At 43.7% G+C, this 19,961-nt stretch overlaps 1 protein-coding gene across 2 annotated transcripts in view; it reads right to left on the bottom strand.

The window, feature by feature from the left end:
• RIN3 (Ras and Rab interactor 3) overlaps positions 1-19,961 on the bottom strand; it is a 70,332-nt gene that overhangs the window by 40,604 nt on the left and 9,767 nt on the right. The window contains exons 2-3 of one of the 2 annotated variants that reach the window (XM_017729021.1): positions 10,557-10,740; positions 7,007-7,121 (exon numbers count right to left, since the gene is read on the bottom strand). In XM_017729021.1, coding sequence (XP_017584510.1) covers positions 7,007-7,121; positions 10,557-10,740 — 299 coding nt within the window. Of the gene's footprint in view, positions 1-7,006; positions 7,122-10,556; positions 10,741-19,961 lie in introns of those variants that run through there. The other variant, XM_017729022.1, reaches the window with a different exon arrangement.

The raw sequence follows: 19,961 nt of genomic DNA, 5'->3' as shown, positions 1-19,961 counted from the left end.
AGAGCCACAGAAAGAAATGTCATGGGTTTGGGGGAGATCACAGGTGAGACACTAATACAGAAAATATTTGTTTTATTTATTTTTTCACCACTATCCCTCTGTGAATCTTAGCAGTATTTCTCCAAGAACCTGGCCCTTGGAAGTGCTTTTGCTGCTGTACTGAGATATTCTTTCTGAGAACTGCTCTCTGCCCTGAGCTTGCCCACAGCCTGACTCAGTATCACTTATGGGATCCCTCAGGCTGGCAGGGACAGTAGGAGGTCTCTAGCACAAAACCCTGCTAAAACCAGGGCCATCCATGAGGTCAAACCAAGTCACTCAAGGCTTCATCCAGCCCAGTCTTTAAAACCTTGTGTGAAATCTGCAAGTACTACCCAATTAAATGTCTTTATCTTAGATGTCAGGGTCAGGTGTACCAGCACAAGCACCAGTTTATTCTCTTTAGCTATGAAGTGAAGGAGCCCATCTTTCTGACCTCAGTCCATACCACAGATTTCTACCTCTTCCATCTTCATTCTAATTCAGAAGGGATCAGAAATAAATGCAATTAAAATCAATTTTTAAAATGGCAGATTGTCTTCTTACAGGTTATTTTCCTATAACCTATAAAATCTTCTGTTTCCTGAGTATTTACAAAATTTTAAGTTTTTTCTCTGTATTTGTGATGGTTATTTTTCTTTCTGGAAAAATATATTCTGTCTATCTTCACTCTACTTCCTGATTTCAGGAGGCAGAGTGTTAGCAAAAAGACTTGCAAAACTGAGGAAGCTATTACAAGAGCTGTCAACACTTCCACAAAAATATTCATATCACAAAGTTCATCTGCACAACTGGCCACTCTCATTAAAGGAGCTAAATTGTGGGTAGGCTGCAGTAACTGAGCTATCCTCCTGTTTTTTCCCATGACCTCATTTGTGCAGGACTTCAATGTAGTTCACATGGGAAAATACTACCTGACCGTACTGTGACATGTTAGCAGCAAGCACTTTAGTCTCTGAGATCATTAATCCAGCCTCAGCATTATGTATTAAAATAAACATTAACAAAATTAAACAGGGAAATCTGCCATAAAGGACCATATTTGGCCATGCTGGCTGGGGTGCCAGCAGAGTGCAATAGGCAAGTCCATTGTCAGCATCTGAAGGTGCTTGAGCCAACAGAGAGCATCTACTGCACTGTTCCTGCTCAATCTGCCTCCTCTTCCCTGCCCTGTGAGTGTGTCCCCACACAACCCTGGGGCACACAGATCCGTGCAAGCACACGGACTGGAATTTGTCTCCTTCGTATTTGAGCTCTGCCATCATGCCAGGCATACCCACAGCCCTCATCTCAGGCTGGCTGGGATGCAAAGACCAGGGCTTTCAGCAGCTCTGTTCAGAGCTAAGCCTGCAAAGATGAGCAAAGTCCATCCCCCTGTTGCTCTGATGCCCTGCTGTAAACATGCTGCTGCCTGATTACTGTCACTTAATTTCCATCTGTTACTGTTACAGGACAGTCAGAATGACTGCACATGTCCTTTTTATCTGTGCAAATGGCATTAGTCTATAATAAAAAACTGGGGGTTTTTCCCATATGTGCCTGGGAAGGAGGAATGGCAATGTTGAAGTGACTGAAGTGACTTCGTAGTGATTGGCAAAGTTGACTTTGGGAGTTAAGTTTGCTTTCACATCTTTAGACTGCACCTATTTGGGATCATTAAGGCAAGGAAGTATATTGTAAAATCTTAGCCCTTAGTTGATTTCACGTTCCCTAACATCCAACATGGAAAGGAACACCGTTGCTCATCTAAACTTCTGTTTGCCCCCCCCAGCAGGGCCTCCTTCCTGCTGCATCTGTATCTGGTGTAACTCTTCTTTCTGTCCTGAGGGACAGAGTTCACTGGCGGACGTACAAAGTCAGATCCCCACAAACTTCCATGGCAAACAAGTAAAAGCAGTTAGAGAATTAACCAGGCAGGTTAAACTGCTGCTATGTATTTTACTTGAGTTATAATCCCTCCCTAAATTCCTACTGTCTCAAGCATTTCATATCAAACTCCAGTCCGCACTTCCCGAGCTGTCTGATTTTAAGAAAGGTCAGATAAGGTGACCAGGGCAGACATTGGATTTCTTTATCAACATCCTTTTTGCTACCAGACTTGCAATTTTGCACCAACACTCAGTGATTGCTCTTAAACTCCTTTGGAGTGCAGTAATTGCCTGCACTTTTTCTGTCAAGGTATATTGTGGGTCCTTACCACAAGCTCATACCACACAGCCTGGAGTGCAGCTGCTGTCCATAAACCAGAAATTGAGTATAAGCTACTGTGTCCAATGACACCGTGTCTCATCCTTCAAAGGAGGTATCAATCATGTTCTGGACATTTTTGTATTACTTGGGGATAATTTGTTTTGGTTTTCCTATTTGATTTTGCTAAGGTTATTTTAAGACCTCTGTTATACTCCAGCTTATTCAAAGTCAGTCTCCAGAAAAGCTGGGAGGGTCAGAGCACAGAGAACTTTAATTTAAATCTAATAATTTTCCTCTAATAAATGAAAAAAACACACTACAGCCCAGACTTCACTACAAACCCCTCCTTCAGCTGTGCATTCATCGATTTTGGGGGGCTCAACCCAGCCTTGGCCCCATGTGCTGTAAAAGCTGCTTCTGAACAGTTATGTCTGGTGGCAGATTGTCCTCCACAGGTACAGCTTAAATAAGGAACAAGGACAGCAACTCCACAACAAGGGCTCATGTGGACTGCCTCCAGAAAATACACCTCCAAGTGAGCAAAGCCACTTGCAGCAATGGGGGAGGGAGGAGCATGATTACAGGAGATGGGCAGCCATGGCAGGATCAGGCCAGCCTCAAACCCCTTAGGATGTGAACCTGAAGAGTTCAGGACTGACTTAGCAAATCAATTTCATTGTTATTTCTATTTTAAAAAAATTAATAATATGAACAATATGTTCTTTATTCTGTGGAGTTGCAGATACTTCTGTTTAGTGCCATTTTGCTTGCTTGGAATCACATCCTCTTTTCTTGGTACAGAAGAGGTTGGAAAAAAATAACTACACATCCCACACCAAAGCATACGTAAAAGATTCCTGAGAAGTATGTGATCAACTCGTGTGTTTCATGAAATCAAATTATTTTCAGCTATTATTCACAAAATTTCCCAGAAAAAAGAAAGCATTAATTCAGTTTATGGTGCTAGAGCATCCCTCTATTAAAGGATTTTACCCCTGTGGCAGATGCCTTCATAACTCTTTGTGAAAGTAAAAGCTACTGTCACTGCCTGCACCACATGGTCTATTGTACTCAGATGCCTCTTACAAGCTCTCAGTACATGCTATTTCAGAAATGTACTTCAAACATCTGATTCTTTCCTTTTTAATATTGCTATAATGGAGCTGAGGTCAGCACGATGACTTCTGACAGTATATACATGAAAAGGAGGGGGAATTAGACCCTGAGGTTGCCACCAGTTTGCTGAGAAGAGCCAAGGGCAGGAGTCAGCTGAGGAAGGGGTGCTCAGTTTGTGAGGCTGGGACTCCACCTCTGAATGAAGCAGAAGTAAGGGTCAACTCTCAGAAAGAAAGTGTACAAAGTAGTCGAGAGTTTAGCAAAGATTGAGAGGTAGCTGCCAACACTGCATCTCTAAGTGGTAGAAATCTTGTAACAAACTTTAGGTCTGGGGGACTTGCACTGCTCTGAATAAGAAGTAAGGGATCCTTCAGGCCGAGTGCAAAACCTCTGAGATCCAAGGCTTTGAAACTTGCCAGGTTTCTCAACTTTCTGATGAACCATATGGCACCTGGAATCTGCTCTTTGGTCTCTACTATAGCTATTGATGCCACAAGGATTTAGCATTCCCGTCTATGGAGGAATTCCAACCAAAAAGAAGGAACCAGAAGAAAATTTTTTAAATCCATTCTCTTGTTCTCTCTAAGGGCTGCTTCACAGAAGAGATGAAAATTTCCAACAAAAAAAAAAAAAAGAGAAAGAGGTTTCATTTCTTGATTCTCTTACCTAGTGGGTTCTTTGGGGATTTCCATTTAAAGAGAAAAATCACAATTAACTCCACTCTTCCCATCAGAAAACTATACTTCCCTAAATATTTCACCAAATATCAACATAGTTGTTATGGGGAAAAGAAATAGTAAAACAATGAACCACTCTTATTTGGCAGTGTAATAGCCAGAAGTTTCTGAAGGGTCTTTTTGTACTTCATTGAATGGCCATCTCTATATGGAACACAGGGGGTGGGCAACAACCTCTGTACCATCATCATGATACCATGGAAAGCCTCCTCAGATCCTATCTGAAAAGTAGGAAGGAATGAGAATAGCTCTACAAACAGCCAAGGACAAGAAGCAGCTGGCAAGGTTCTTCAAAACAGTAAGCTGGTTGCAACTTGAATTTTGCTGGGTTGAAACTTGAATTTTAATTGAAGGAAGGCTCTCCATAAAATCAGAACTATATATGTCGAGGCAAATTCAGATTTCAGTTTACATCTCAATGCATCAACTGTGTGGAGTCTAACGAGTTGAACTGAGGTAACGAGAAGGATTTGTTCCCACTTCTTCAAACCCTTTAGGAGGAGCCAGCTCTCAGAAAGGGACAAACAGCTCTCTGTGGGGCACGTCACAGAGATAATTTCTTACCTGTCAACTCAGAAAGGAAAGAGGGATTTTCTGAAGTTAAAGAATAGATGTTTGGAAAAAGTCCAGAGTGGCCCTCAGGCAATGCAGCTGGGGTGTTTTACATATTTACCGGAGTGTAACACCAAACTTCCAACTTACTTGCATTCCACAGCAAGAGAACCTCTCTTGAGGTGCTCAGAGGTCTCCTACCCTGACACTTACAGAACACCAGGGATGAGTGAAGGGCACATCATTTATCTGAGGCAATCCAGACAGACCATTTTATGTGTCAGGGAAGCTCAGGTTCTAAATTATTTTAAAGCATTTAGGCAATTTTTAATTTTATTTCTGAAAAAAATTTAGAAGGCAGTGGAGTAATGCAGTTTAAAAGCTAAAGAATTAATTAATTACCTAAGGTATGAGATTACTCTGTGACACAGAAGATTTACCATCTCCCCTGGCACTAGGTACAGTCCTTTGTCTTTATTAACCAGAATTCGTTCAATTTCTTTTAAACTTAAAAGCCAGGGTACTTACCCTAAATGAGAAAGGAAGCAAAACAGTGACCATTCTGTACCCAGTGTGTTCTTGTCAAAACAGGGCAGGATGAAGAACTGAGAGGCTTTCTACCAACTGACACTCAACACTGACAGAACTCAAGCTAAAAATAATGTCAATATCCACTATAGGCATGCATGAGCCTCATAGCTGCTGGGATTGCTGCACATGATGGCAGCTCTCCTGCTTTATGAATGAGAGCTGAATTTTAATTACTTTCCTCCACTTACTTTGCAACTTGTATGAAACTGGTGAAAACGGATTTAATTTTTGTTTCTACCAGAAAGCTCATCTCCCAGTACATCCTTTGCACTAAGTTAGTGATAAACTAGAAAAACCAAGCAAGTCTGAAAAGCATGGCAGAAAAGCCTCTCTAGATAGGCTAGCTCAGTGACATTTTTGTACTACATTTTACTTTGCCTGCCCTAAAAGAAATCAGATTTTATGGCACAGGACATGAGTCAAGAAGTAACATTTCTATAAATAATGTTTTTTAGGATGACAGGATTTGATTTTTTAACTTTTATCCAAAGGAAAGCTTGAATCATCAAAAACCAATTCCCCACCGTGAAAAATCTAAGTCCTGGGTCAAGTTCAAATAGCTAAATAAAGAAAAGGTTTCCCTACCCCACAGCTAACCTTTGCCCTTGTATTCTTAACTGAACACCTGAAAGTTGTGGCAAAAGGTTTGCTGATCCTGCCCTCACACAGGAGCACTGAACCCTGAACACCTCTGCAGCTGGGTGCTCTCAGGAGCAGGCAGATGAGAGGGAAAGCTTCCCAGGGGGATGCAGCAGCCGGACAGGGAGCAATGTTGTGACAGCCTGTGGTCTGGCCTTGAGATTAGAACAGCCTAAGAGTTGTCCCTCTGGCTTTAAAGCCTGTTTACAATGCAGAGGTATGAGAAGAAACATAGGAGAAGGGAAAACTTCATTTGAGCAACTGTCAAAATTCATTTGAACAAGGGGAAAGAAATGTTGCAACACTGATCTGAAGAAACATGTGTTTAACAGAGAATAAAACAGTTTTTCTGGGGAGCTGGCTTTGGGACAGAGTTCAGTGACAGAGGATTTAGATCTGTTCAGATAAATAAATAGTGTGAAGTTATTTATATATATATAAATAAATATAATTTTTGAGTGCATTTTTCTATGACTATCCTAAAATCCAGGTGTTTACAAATATTCCTTTGAAAGTGGAAATCATGTGCCTTACACAGCCGTTTACACAGAGGGCTGCATTAGATGTGGCTGACTGTGAACTGGGTTAATTTTCACTTGCTCATGGCAGACTTGGTTATCCAACAGGGAACAGCACCAGCCACGAGACCCACCCACTTCCCAGTTAGGCTTTGAAAACAAACAGTTTAGGAGTAACTTGTTGTTCAGAGTGACTGTACAAGGTGCATGAAAAGGCTATGTAGCAGTTGTCAGATGACTGGTGACCCCCAAGTTCAGTGGCTTAAACAGAGACAGGGTCAGTGAGTTAACAAGGCTTAGTCTGCGATGCTTTCCACTTTCCTCAGAACTTCCACCTGGTGAAAGGCAGCTCTCCTTTCTCGATCAAAGGACTGGCCTCCTCATCTGGAGGTGCATTATTTCCCTATTGCAAGTCTGTAAATGATAACAGAAGGTGCAGAACCGCAGGGGAGCTGAGGTAAAACAGCTGCAGGAAATATTAACTGAACTACATCATAAAAGCAAGATCTGCTGCTGGTCACAAGAGGAACCTGCTCAGTGCAAGTGAGATTACATAAATATTGGTGATCACAAGAGGGCTCAGTACAATAACCAAAGCAAGACCAAAAAATGTAAAGACCTTACTTGATTTTTCTTCTTTAATGTTGTACTCCAGCACACCAGGAGCTTCGTTCTGCACCGGCAGGCGGACTGAGAGGATCATGTTGTCCACATTACCCTCTTTCCTAACTAAGAATATCTGAAAAGGCAGAAAATAATCAAGAGCTCAGCTACATTATGTGAGCTTCTAAACTTTATCTTAAGTCATTGGCAATGTAGATTTTTATCAGTACAATCCACCTTTAAATAGCCTTATTTTAGCTTCATTCCACTTAGTTAAGCTTTATACAACAAAAATAATTAATAAAGGGCCAGTTCATCAGACCTGCGAATGAACTCGTGAAGTTTCTATGCATCACCGACGTTCCACTTACACCTAAAGCAAACTATTTCATGAACCGAAGAGTTTAAACCTGCACTCATAATTTGTTAAGCGATGGTCCTCACGTCAGGCCCCTAAATCACAGATGACTCACCCTAAAACATCCCAGTCCAGGTCTAAAGCATGGGAGTCACCTGTACATTGAGTCGGTAAGGGTTTGAGTGTCCATGAGTGGGACATAAGGCCAAAGGCTCTGGTGGCCACAGTGTCTATGGCAGAGCATTTTCATGGGACCATAAGATCATTCAGGCTGGCAGGTATCCTGGGAGGACTCTTCTCCAATACCCTGGGTGAAGCCATGAGGCCAGACCAAGTTTCTCAGGACTTTGTCTGTACAAATCTGGGGAATGTCCAAAGCTGGAGACTGCACAGCCTCTCTTGGCAACCTGTCCCACCACTTATCATCTTCACAGGGAGAAAATGCTTCCCTGTACCCAGTCTGAACCCCTCTGGCTTCAATGTACACTGTCATCTCTTGTCCTCCCACCCTGCGGTGCTGAGCACAGCCTGGCTTCATCTTCTCCATGACCTCCCTGTAGGTACCAGGGGTTGCTGTGTGGTCTGCCTGAAGTTGTCTTCTGGCTGAACAAGCCCTGGTCCCACAGCCTCTCTTGAGTGGGTCTGTGCCCAGCTCACTGCCCACCATCCCTACAGGATCTTTCCTACAGAGCAGCTCAGCCAGGCAGTGCCAGCCCGGATCGCTGCCAGGGGTCTGCCTTCCCAGAGGAAAAGCTTTGCTTTTGCCCTTGTTGAATTTGGGAACAAGCCCTGTCCCCAAAAGTTTGTCTAAGATCTCTCAAGTGATCATTCAAGTGTATTGAGTGGTCCTGAAATCACAGAATCACAGGATCAATTAGGTTTGAAAAGACCTCTGAGATCATCAAGTCCAACTGATGATCGAACACCACCACCTCAACCAGACCGTGGCACTGAGTGCCACATCCAGTCCCTCCTTAAACATCTCCAGGAATGCTGACTCCACAGAACTGATGTGCTTGAAAAGAGGTCTGGAGATCACCTAGTCCAATCCCCTTGCTCAAAGAAGGATAAACTACAGCAAAAAAAATTGGTCTGGCTCAATCCCATCAGGTATGCAAAAACATTGATAGAAGGCCCCTGAGTATTTAATTGGAACCAGTGGAACTACTGGAGCCATTGTGTCCCACCAATACCAGTGGGAAAAAAGATTAAAAAAAAAAAAATTTAAAAAAGATAAAAGATACAAGAAATAAGAAAAAGATAAGAAAAAAAGAGAAGAAAAAGGAAAAATGCCTCATTCTTTGTATGTTGTGAGATCCTAAGTGTGTTTCTAATTAAAGCTCATTGTCAGGGATATTTTTAGCTTGTATCTTGAAGGTGCAGATACAAAGACAAAATAATCTTCATCTGTTCTTTGATAGTAAGCTTAGGCAGAAGAGAGTCAAGGTATTTTTAAAAAACTGAATTAAAAAATCAAGCTAATTTTGTAGCCTGGATGTTAACATTAGAAAGAGAATTGTGAGTTGATAAAATCATTAATCAACTGTAATGTATGGAAATCTATCAAAAACCCATTCATTTCTTGGACAGAGGAATTTTTAAAAAAAGCTTGTCTAGAAGCCAAGACCTCTCCCTGCATGAATCCCAGTCATAAGTGCATGTCCAGTCACTTTGAAGCACCCATGCTGAACACACAGCTTTGGGGCAGTTTCACAACCTCACACAGTGAGAAATGGAGCCCCGGGGGTTCAGGCCCACCACGAGGGCAGAGGAAGTGTAAATAAAGGCACGGGTGTATGCCCTAAACAGGCTGATTTCTAGCTCAGGGCAACCCCCACCTTCTGTCACAGAATGCGTCTGCAGGTAGGAGGCAGGTAGTATCTGCAGGGAGAGGCTCTCCCTTGCCCAGGTCCTACCAGCCACATGGCAGCGCTGTCCCTCTAACCTTGACTGTCAGACAGCACCATCTTACATGGCTTCATCTGAAATTTAATCTAAGCAACCAGGGAAATGAAACCTGGAAATGAATCACTTCTTTTTTCCTGATCGGCACGCCTGGTTGCCATGGATCCAAAGGCTAAAATTGGACTATGGCTGTTCAGAGAAGTAGGAGGTGGGTTTTCTGAGCTGTACTTAACCCTACAGGTCAGGACCAGTATTGAAATCAACCTCTTCTATTTTCACCACAGTTGGGAATGGTGCTGCCTCAGTTTCAGGCGGGCTCAGAGTGGGCAGGAAATTCTGCCCTTGTCATGGGACTCCTCTGATGCACCACCTCTTCTCCTGCCTGCTTCTGACTGCAACTGAAGACTGTGCCCAAGCACAGTGTGAGCAGGAGGAAAAGAGGCAAAATGTTTCCCCAAAGCCACTCAGAGGTGGGAAACTCCCTGACTGCAGGGAATGGATAATGGCTGAGGAGGCTTGGGGCCATACATGGGTACACCACAGTCAGTCACACACATCCCCACTTACAGACAGAGCAGAAAAACAAAGAGAATTATTTGCTCAATCTATTTGAGAAGTCTGATTCAAGGTGAGATGCACTGCACAGCCCAGGCTGCTCAGGTGAATCCCACTGGAGGGTGTCACTTGGCTGCGCCAGCATTTAGCCCTGGGATAGGTTGACTCAGCCAAAGGATGGGTCCAAATGTCCTCAGAGCAGGTGTGCCCTGATATCAGCTCAGGTCATTTGCACCTGCACTTCCCAAAGGATCCAGCCAGGACATCTACAGCCTGCTCACCTCTCAGACCTCAGGAAAAGGGAGCAGCTCCCTGTGCCACAGAGCTGTTTTCCTTAAGCAAGCCCTGAGCTTTGCACAAGTATATAATTTTCTAATACTCAGTTTATGTAAACCAGATACCAATTGTTGCAATAAAAATGACTCCCATCAGGTGAATTTAAGGGCCTTTTCTTCACAGTTTCTTTTTTATTGGTCCAGATTAGGATAATCACCATACTTTTGGGTATGGTAGTGAATGGGAAGCCATCTCCATGAATCTACATGGTAAGCAAATAAAACCAGAGATAAGATTCCTCATTTTCCCAAAGCCAATATATCTGTCTTGTGCTGTTGAGAGAGGTAAAGCATCTAATAGCAATGGAAACAGAGAGCAGTCTGCTAAATACTTTTGCTTCCACATTAAAAAAAGCACTGCTCTCCTAACCAAGGACAGGAAATGTGGTTGTCTGAACTGAAACCATTTTGGACTTACCCCTGCTGTTTCTTTGCCAAGGATGGCCCCAGCCCTTTCCTGGCTCATGTTCAGTTGAAGCCAGACAGGACACGTCTTGATGAGTTTGTCAAGGATGCTGATCCCTGGAAGCTGGAGGCAATTTCGCAGAGCAACGGCCTGACAGAGATGTGTTTCTTTTCCTTCACTGGTACCTCCAACAGGGCTGAAACACAGCAAGGGAGTCCCTGGTGAGCAGAACTGCAAATGGAAAACTCTGGGGAGTAAGGACTGTAAGTGCACACAGAGAAGCAAACACAGGGGCGCTTAGACATCAGCAAAGCACAGGCACATTGTTATGACAGCAGGCTGGCAGGGTGATTTGTGCTCAGCTCTGCTGGCTTTGGCTCACCCATCAATATTGCTCAAGTGCAGGTGCCCACAGACACAGGTAAGGGAGGCACAGGGGTAGCCAGCACCACAGACAGCTGAGCGTGCCTGTCCCCTGGATGCCACCCTCCAGCTGAAGGGTCTGGGAGATGTTTCAAAAGTAGCAATGCAGCAGAGAAGTCCCTGCAGTGTAATGGCAGACTGGTGTTAAATATTGGCTTCTAGCTATGATGCTGATTTGACAAAGTATTTATACATGTGCTAAGCACTGCAGGCAGTGGAAATACTTGTGCTGAAAAGTCTGGTCACAAGAGCTCTACTGGATAAGGCCATGGACTCATGGGGATATGGGCTTGTCATTCATTTGATTAATTGATTTTACATTTAAAGAAAATGTAAGAGAACATACACAAAAAGTGTTTTGCTGCACCAATTTTCTTCTTAGATGTCAGAACTGAGAATAGGAGGACTCTCACTTTTGATTTGGTCTTCAAATATTTCTCCTTTTCCTTTTATTTTTAAAGATACAGATCTTAAAGTATTACATTTCAGATAAGGTCAGTCTCAATCTACTAAAAGAGAGTAATTTCAAAGGCCTAACCTAACACAACAAGTCTCTCCCAAAAGTCAGTTTGTGTAAAAATAGCCTTTCAAATCCCACAAGCAACACAGAGATTTTATTTTTAGTAGCTTTTTTTTTTTCTTTTGCAACCCTTCAGACAGCTTTCTTAGAAAATACAGGTGCCTCTGCAATTTGGGTTGTAGATTAAGGGTATTAGTTCACAGAATCTTGATTTTTATCAATCCTTTTTTAAGATCATAGTCAAGACAGTAGGAATGAGACAACTGTGCTTAAAAAAAAAAAAAAGCAAATTAAAATAAATGAAACTCCCTCTTTACCTGCAATAAAAGCCCAGCTTGTCCCACAGGTGAGGGAATTTCTTTCAAATGTAACAGCATGTGATTTTAATCAATTTCATCTGAACGTATAGAGTAAAACAATGGAAGACAGCTTTTGGAAGTTAACCTGATTAATCTCTCAGGGTTTTGAAACAGAAGAAACAACCAAAAATAAGCCTTGTAACCATATGAAAGGAAAACATGTGTTGGATGGCGATATTCATATTCAGTAGTAGGAAAGAAGTAATGAGTTGAAGGGAAGGAAAGCTGAGTTAAAACGAAATGTTCCATAACAGCAAAAGTTACTCCCCTGTTTAGTCACATAGACATGAACCTGATCACATCTGAATGATGTGTGAAACAAAAGGAGGTCGATGCTGATAATGTCCTGCTGTGGCACCAGCAGGTGACACATACAGCCATAGCTCCTGTGATGCTGAACTTTGTTAGCCATTAATTATGTAAGGTGCGGCCAGCAAAGCACTGGTGCTCAGAAATCCCATTGCCTGGAGGGAAATGAGGGTTATCAACAAAGTCAGGAAAGTAACACAAACCAGCTTGGACCTGGTGAGCATCAGGCACACAGTAACCCTGGCACAGGGTTCCCCACAGAGGGTGTAGGCATCCATCCCTCTGCTCCCTCTCAGGAGCACACCCTCTGGACAGCGCCCTGCTCACAGCACCAGCTGGGGTTTGGCAGTGAGAACAGGCTGATGAAGAAAAATAACAGAACTGATCTTCCAACACGTGTGGCTGCATGTAGGGTCTAAATTTTGGAGAATGGATAGAAAATTGAAAATACTTCCAAACTCAGACATACAAGATGAAAAAGGAAGAGCCTGAAAATATTTGTCTTAATGGAAAATCTCATTATTTGAAAATGTGGAGTCTTTCAGTATAGCAAATTTAGGGCAGTGGGTAAGGCTTTTTTTGGCAGGAGTCTAATAGTTTGGAGGCCCTAAGGGACGAGGTATTCTCCTCTCAAAAGCCAGACCAGCCTGGAAGGAACTAAGCAGGCTCTTGTACCTGTACAAGAGGGAGGAAAGCACAGCTGAGTGAAAGGGGAGACTTTGGTAAAAGGAAAGGCAGGAAGAGTCATTAATGGGATCATATGAAATCAGGGGAGTGTTTGGCGAGACATTTCCTGTCAGTGAGTTTTAAGAGATGATGGATAAATTCCCAAGAGAAGAGGAAGAAGATTGCATTGCCCAAATCTCTTGAAATGCCATGTTTGGAGCAGTAGCACACACTTTATCGAATCAAATCTGTGCTGGCTAAGAAATGGGAGTGAATGACCTCCCAGACCTTTTTCAGCTGTAATGCTGTGACCCATGACACACCAGTTGACGCAGTTATGGCACCGATGTTTGACTTCTGTCCCGGGCACAGCTGTCACAAAGATTTGGATGGGGCTGTGGAAGCGCTTAATCCAGCAATTTAATCTGGCTCTGTGGCAGCTCTGTGGCTGCACAGAGAGGAGGGAGCCTAGGCAGCTCCTGGGTTCTTGCTGTGCTGCCAGTTGAAGGGATTTCCAGGGCCACCACGGTGAGCAGCTAGCCTTTCCTACTTTGCTCACTCAGAATTCACGCGTCAGATGATTTCTAAACTCACAATTTTCAAAATGACATAAAACTATGTTCTTGTCCCACAGTCCTGCAAAACCCTTTGGCTGATAGGGGCAGGTGTTCATTTTGCTAGGTGTGATGAAAAGCTGGCCCTAGAGCTGCTTACTTTTCTTTTCTTTTATTGAGTTCTTACTGCAAAGCACCTTTAAATCTTGCAGTGGCTCTGCTAAACTGGATTCAGTTGGGAAGCAGGAAGCTGTGTGCTGTGTACTGACTGGCAGCACAGGCTAATTAATTGCACAGTGATTACATTCACACACCTGCCCCGGGCTGGCAGAAGGTATCAGGTTGCTTGTTGGAGGCAATAATAATGACAATGGTGGTTTGAATTACTTCACAGTGACTGTACACTGAAGTAATGTACACCATGACTCATTGCTTTAGAAACCAGGAGCCACACTTGCCAATTGAATATTCCCAGAAGTCAGCAGAACAGCAAGGGGATATAATCCACCGAATTTCGTGCAGGTGAAGGCCTGAGCATACCTTTGCAGGGGGTTTAAAAATATTGCCACAAACCTGCTGACACTAAGGGCTTCCTGGCTGGACTATATGCGGCTGGTCATTCTGAATTTCCCTGAGGCAGCTGAGACACACAGCAATTGTGTGAAACGGCAGCAGGTCTTAAAATGTGTTCCAGCTGGCTTGATACTGAGGGAGAAAGACACAGTCACAAACTCCATGTGCCAGGTGATAGAGTGACTTTTTTTGCACCAAAGCTACCTGGTACCTGAAGGGATACCACTTGGGACAAGCCAGCTTGTGACTGCAGCTGACATGTGGAAACCCTTCAAGCACAGCAAAAGAGGTTACCAGGAGCACCTGAAACAGGAGGAAAAGATAGTCAAAGACTCCTGAAGTCAACACAGCAGTCCTGATGGAAGTTGATAGTGCTGTTAATGCCTGTAGTTAAAAGAGACAGTTGGGAGCATGGAGCTTCATGGAGAAGGGTGAGATGACAGCGCTGAGATTAAAAGACTGACAGAAGACTCACAGGTCTGGCTCACATCCTGTGTCACAACCAGCCCAGCTGGGCTTGGTTGCAGGGCTCTGTGCCACTGGTAATAAAGGCAGATCTCTGTATCCCTTTCCTTCATAGTCACCTTCTTTCCTTACAGGAATAATCGGAGTTACACGAGCAGCAGCTAAAGCACAAGGCTTCACCCATTGCAAGAGACAGAGCTGCCTATGCTTTCTTTGGTTTGGTATCACTTCTGATTAGACAGGTGTTGAGGAACACATTTAATGTAGGTAGCTTGGTGTCCAAGCTGCACGGACTCAGTAAAAATCTTTATTCAAACACATGTGAATTCATGTGCTGTTACTTTCAGTTCATTGTGAGGGAAGTTATGCAGTGCCACAGCTAGAGGACATCAAGCTTCATTTTGCTTCCATCTTAGAAATGGCCATTTTTTTATGCCATCTACTTACTGTCATAAACCAGCCCATCTTTGATCACTTGATCAGTTCAGATTAAATTATTCCAAGATGAAGGAGAAGGATGCATTTACTCTCTGGACCTGGCTTTTGTCACCTAGCTGGGTTCTTATTTCTTTCTTCCAACAGATGAGTTGGAAGAAAGTGAAGTGAGACCCTGAACCCAACCTAGCTGCAGGAAGAGCTGCAATGCCTTTGAAATTCTAGAGTTGTTTCATCATAAAACAGAGTATTAGGAAGATGGGAAGGCAGCAAAATGATATATTGAAAAACCCATAGCACAAAAGCTAACTTTGTGTGGCAAATGTGAACCCTGACTTGCAGAAAATTCAGGTTTTAATAAATGCTTTTTCATAACAGCCAAGGGATCTGACAAAAGGCAAACCAACAAACAGAAATAAAATAACCAACAATGAAAAAACCCAAAAGTAGAAAGAGAATCTGAGATCTTCAGGGATCACACCCAGCTAATTATCACCCTCTAGTCAGAAATAAACAGGTTTCTTGTTGTCTGACAGGCAGAAAGAGAGGGAAAAGATGCAGGGTGTTAAGCAAGCCATGAGAGCTTCTTGCATTGTAAGGTTCTTGGATGAACATAAAAACTGGATAATGGAAATGATGCGAGCAGTTTGGTGTGTCCCATGAGGCAGGCTTGCCTGTCCAGTGTCCTTCCTACCTTGCAGAATGCTTATGTTACTGGTCCACCCTGGTGACAAGTTTATAGCTCAGGAAGTTGTGCTTCTCAGCTTGTGGTCTGTGGAGAACCTGTGGTTGGCAGAGCACTTCCTCCTACTCACTGGTCCCCTTGTTCCTACTCTACTTAATTGTCCACCCTTCGACTCTTTGGTCTTTGGTATACAGCTGACGCTCTGCACGTCCAGGAGTTTTGGCTCAGCCTGGGAAGGACCAAGCTTAGCAGCCAAGGCATCAGCTCTTCTAGCTGCCAAAAGGTAAGACAAACCAAGGGTCTCCTAAACACCCTGACAACTCATAGCTCAGCAAAACTCCCTGTTTCCCACCTACTCCACTTTCTGTTAGAAGCACCATCAGTTTCAACAGTAAATTTTGCACTCTGCAACTGAAGTCTCACTTCTGTGAGCTTTTCTGTACCTGCCAGGGATTCCCAAATGCCCACTTCTGTGAAGGCTAGCAGAGGTTTGCACATAGCTGGACCCTGTTTGCACATGGTCATAGAAGTTTGCCGAAGTGGAGCAAGTCATCATCCTGCCAGGGAGCTCCATTAATGGCACAGAGGAATCAGGTGATCAGGTGTGGGACAGCTCACCTACCCTTAAACCACTCACCAATTCACCAAGCCCTCACCACCCTGGTGAAAACCAACAGAGCAAGTTACAAAAATTAACAAGTTCTGCTATACTTCAAGGGCAAAAAGTGTCATGGCCACTTGTGGAAGAGCTCTAATTCATGTGTCAATTTATTAAGTAACAAGTAGCCACAGAGTTTTCTGCTCACATATGACACCAGATTTGTGTCTTACACAGTACGTGGCTCGGCTTGAAGGTCTGATAGATGTGCAGCACACTGGAGGAACTGTGTGGAGTTGCACTGTTGCCTGCAGAGCACAGAAAGGATTGCTGGGCTAGCTTGAAGGAGCTGAGCCTCAGGAGCAGGCTGTGCACAAACACATGGAGCTCACGGGCAGAATGACCAAGCTTGTGCTAAGCCCTGGTGCCCTGGCTGCTGCCATTACCAGGTTTAAAGCTAACACATGTGTTTTCCTCCTTACTTCCATAATGCACACAAAGGATGTGACTGCAGTTTATCGACATTTGAAGTGAGCAGAGTCTTGCCCCTATTGAAAGGTGAGGAGTCGGGTCAGCTCTCCAGAAGCCTTGCTGGAGGAGAGCTACTGATGCTGTGAGGGACATGTAATCACTGTCCCTCATCAGAGCACACACCTGGTGTTCAGGACCAGTGATGGTTCTCCAAGGGCAAGAGCAGCAGGGCCAAGTAACTCAGGAACAGAGAAGTATGGGGTGACTGCAGTGCTTCCCCATAAACCCTTCAATGCTGCTTCCTCCTAAATTAGTCAAGCTGAACTGTATGTGCCTATAGAGAAACAGCAGCAATACCCCTGTCAGACCCTCTTGTCTGACCTTGTCAACAACCTTTCAGCAAAGAGTGCTCTCAAGGAGTGGGGAGCTGCAACTAAATGTTTACTAGGTTTCCTGCTTCTCCATGTTTCCTAGGTTCATTTGGTCTGTCCCTCCATTTAAATACACAAAGTCATGTATGCTATAAAGAATCGCATATGCATAAAACCCTCTAAAAAGTATAAGCTAATTCATATTACTGATCGTTCCCAGGTCAGCTCTACTAACAAACAAGCCTTCTCACACACATTCACAGCCATGGCATGGGCAGAAACAACATAAAAAAAAACATCCAAAAATTCCCTGAAGGAAGAGCCCTTCTTCCAAAGCCCCCCCTGTTTTTTTTCCCCTTCAGTCTATGCCACTTCCTGCATTCAGGAGCAATAATGGAATATGCTGCCTGTGGCTCCACTCTGGACTGGGGCTACTATATCCAATTGGGGTCACATGTGTTGGCTGGTATTCACAAACTGAACTGCTGCCTTTATGTAATCTTGTATGTATATATTTTGCACTCAACAATTTGTCTCACAAACATCAACTGTCTTTTTACTCAGTCAAAGCATACTTTGGCAAGTCAAAACCACTTTGCAGGTTTTATTAGGACTACTCCCTTCCTAACACCCTTAATGATAAGTTGTTCTTCCCCACATTTATAATCAGAGGTTTTCAGGGCATTTGTCCTTTGCCTATTTTTCAAACCCAAATTATTCTCTTTGGAATTTCAATGTATCAGCAAAACCAAAGATTTTTCTTTGTGTTCAGGCAATGAAGGATCGTTTATACTTCTGCAAGGCCCTTCCTTTCAGAGAAGAGAGCTGCTGAAGCACCAGCCAAGGCAGAGTCAGAGTGGCTAAAGAACAGATATTTTCCTCAACAAAAAACTGCAAACATGTTTGCTGGATAATTCAACTTCTCTGGAAAAGCTTGTGCAGTGCACGAACCAGAAGCAAATCTTGTGAAGAAGAGAAAAAACTTCCTAAGCTTTAAGACTATAAGGAAAGCCCAGACCTCCCTCACCCTCCCATGTCAGTGCTGGAGAGGGGCCCAGACGAGCCACAACCTGGAGAGAAGGGCTTGTTTTCTGCATTCCAAAAACACCTGAAGTGTTAGAAGCCTAGAGCACCCCTGCTTTTACTGAAGGGTCAAGGTGATGAGCAGAGGTTTTGCCCCTTTCCAGCTCATCTGGACAGGAAGGAAGTCAGGAATGGAAACCCAGGGAATGCTTTTCTACATTGTAATCACCTAACAAAGAGGGGAAAAGGAAACGGAAAATAAAGTAGAGGGACAAATTTCCAATTCAAACTTTATTAAGAATAGACTGCAGTTTAGCTTTCATAAAGCCATTCTGTTTCAAACCCCATATATTCAAAATTATTTGAAATTTGCATGATGTGTTAGAGCCAAAAACCTGGGCAAAATATTTAGAGAAACATGAGACTGGTTATGAAAAGCTATGGCCTTGCTCACCCTGTGAGTGGATTGAGTGTAGACATGAGAGGCTAACCACACAAACTTGCATAACGCTGAGCAGTTTTCCTCTGTACTAAGAAATATCTGCAAACGCTTATCTCAGTCATGATTTGCAACTAGAAATGGTCATTTTGCCAAGGGAAGTAAATCCACTGGACTTTCATTCTGCAGTATCTGAAGGAGCAGAGTGCAGGACTTCTGAGGTCTCTCCTCTCAGAAGGCACCCCAGAAAGTGACTTGCTTACACACAGATATTCATGGTTTGGGTAAGATTTCCTTCCAGTGTCAGTGAGAATGGATTTCAATATGTGGTGCTCTTAGGGAAAAAAATAAATATCTAAATCTGTGAACCTACTCTTTCTCTGTCCTCCTTAAGCCTTACTCTAGCAGTTTCATATGCCTCTTTGATTAGGCATTAGAGAAATGTGTTTATTTCTTGCTTTATTACCTGATAGGGTCCCTGCCTGTATTCATACTGGGGCAAAGTTAGAGATCTGCTTTCCTGAGGGAAGGAGAGGAAGAAGAAAAGGGCTTGTTTGGGTATTTCAGGGATATGGAAAGGTGATGAAAGGACATGGTCCCTCACCACCTTCTAGTGGTGAACACCTCCAGAACACCTAGAAACAATTAGAAATTCAGGGTGGGAGAGGTGTTGTAGTTTGCTAAGTTGAGGAACCTGCCCTGTGGGTGGCCATGGCCCTTGTCATCCTGTGCTGGTGGGACAGCCTGGGACCAAAGGGCTGGTTAGTGGAGCAGTGTCAGAAACTGCTAAAATGCCCCTGCAGTGACTGACAGCATGTGACTACAGAACCTGCCAAGCAGCAAGGCAAACCTGTCAGCTCCACCAGACACCACCAAATACCCACGCTGCAGCCACCCCCACCTCCAGGCTGCTATTGCTTGTCTGACACTGGGACACTCTGACGCAGGGGGCCAGTGGAGGGAAGAAGGTTAGTGCAGGGCACAGCTCTATGGCCTGGCTCCCTGCTCAGCTTGGTGAGGCCTGAACAAATACAAGACTTGGATTCAGCCCAATGGCACCAATCACCCTTAATTACTCCCTGGAGCTGCTGCTTCTCCACTAAGACAGAGATCACCATGGGTGCATAGGTACCTAAATGGGACACAACAATTAAACACCTAAAGTGAGGCAGGATAAATCCAGACTAGACCTAGACAGCTAGTTCTAATAGCAAAGGGAGACAGCAGAATTCCCGGCCAAGGGACTAACCCCATCATCTATCCCTGTCTCAGGCTGCTCTTCACAGCACCCCTCCTGCAATCTCTACTGGTTTCCCAGCACTGAGGACCCATCTCTGCTGGGAGGGTAACAGTCATTTTCCCTTTTGGCTGGAGAAGTTACCAATGAGATCCAGCCTAAAACTAACTACTTTCTAATCCTAAGAAAGGATTAGAATGGGAATTCAGGACTGAATAACACAAAAATGTTCTGTATTACATATTTGTCCTACAGACAGAAAGGAAAGTTGCCCAAAGCCAAGCTCTAT

The sequence above is a fragment of the Corvus brachyrhynchos genome, unplaced genomic scaffold, assembly GCF_000691975.1.
Source record: "Corvus brachyrhynchos isolate BGI_N302 unplaced genomic scaffold, ASM69197v1 scaffold1, whole genome shotgun sequence".
In the NCBI taxonomy this organism is placed as follows: Eukaryota; Metazoa; Chordata; class Aves; order Passeriformes; family Corvidae; genus Corvus; species Corvus brachyrhynchos.
Note: the sequence above shows the minus strand (reverse complement) of the source record. Positions and strands in the feature narration are given on the sequence as shown.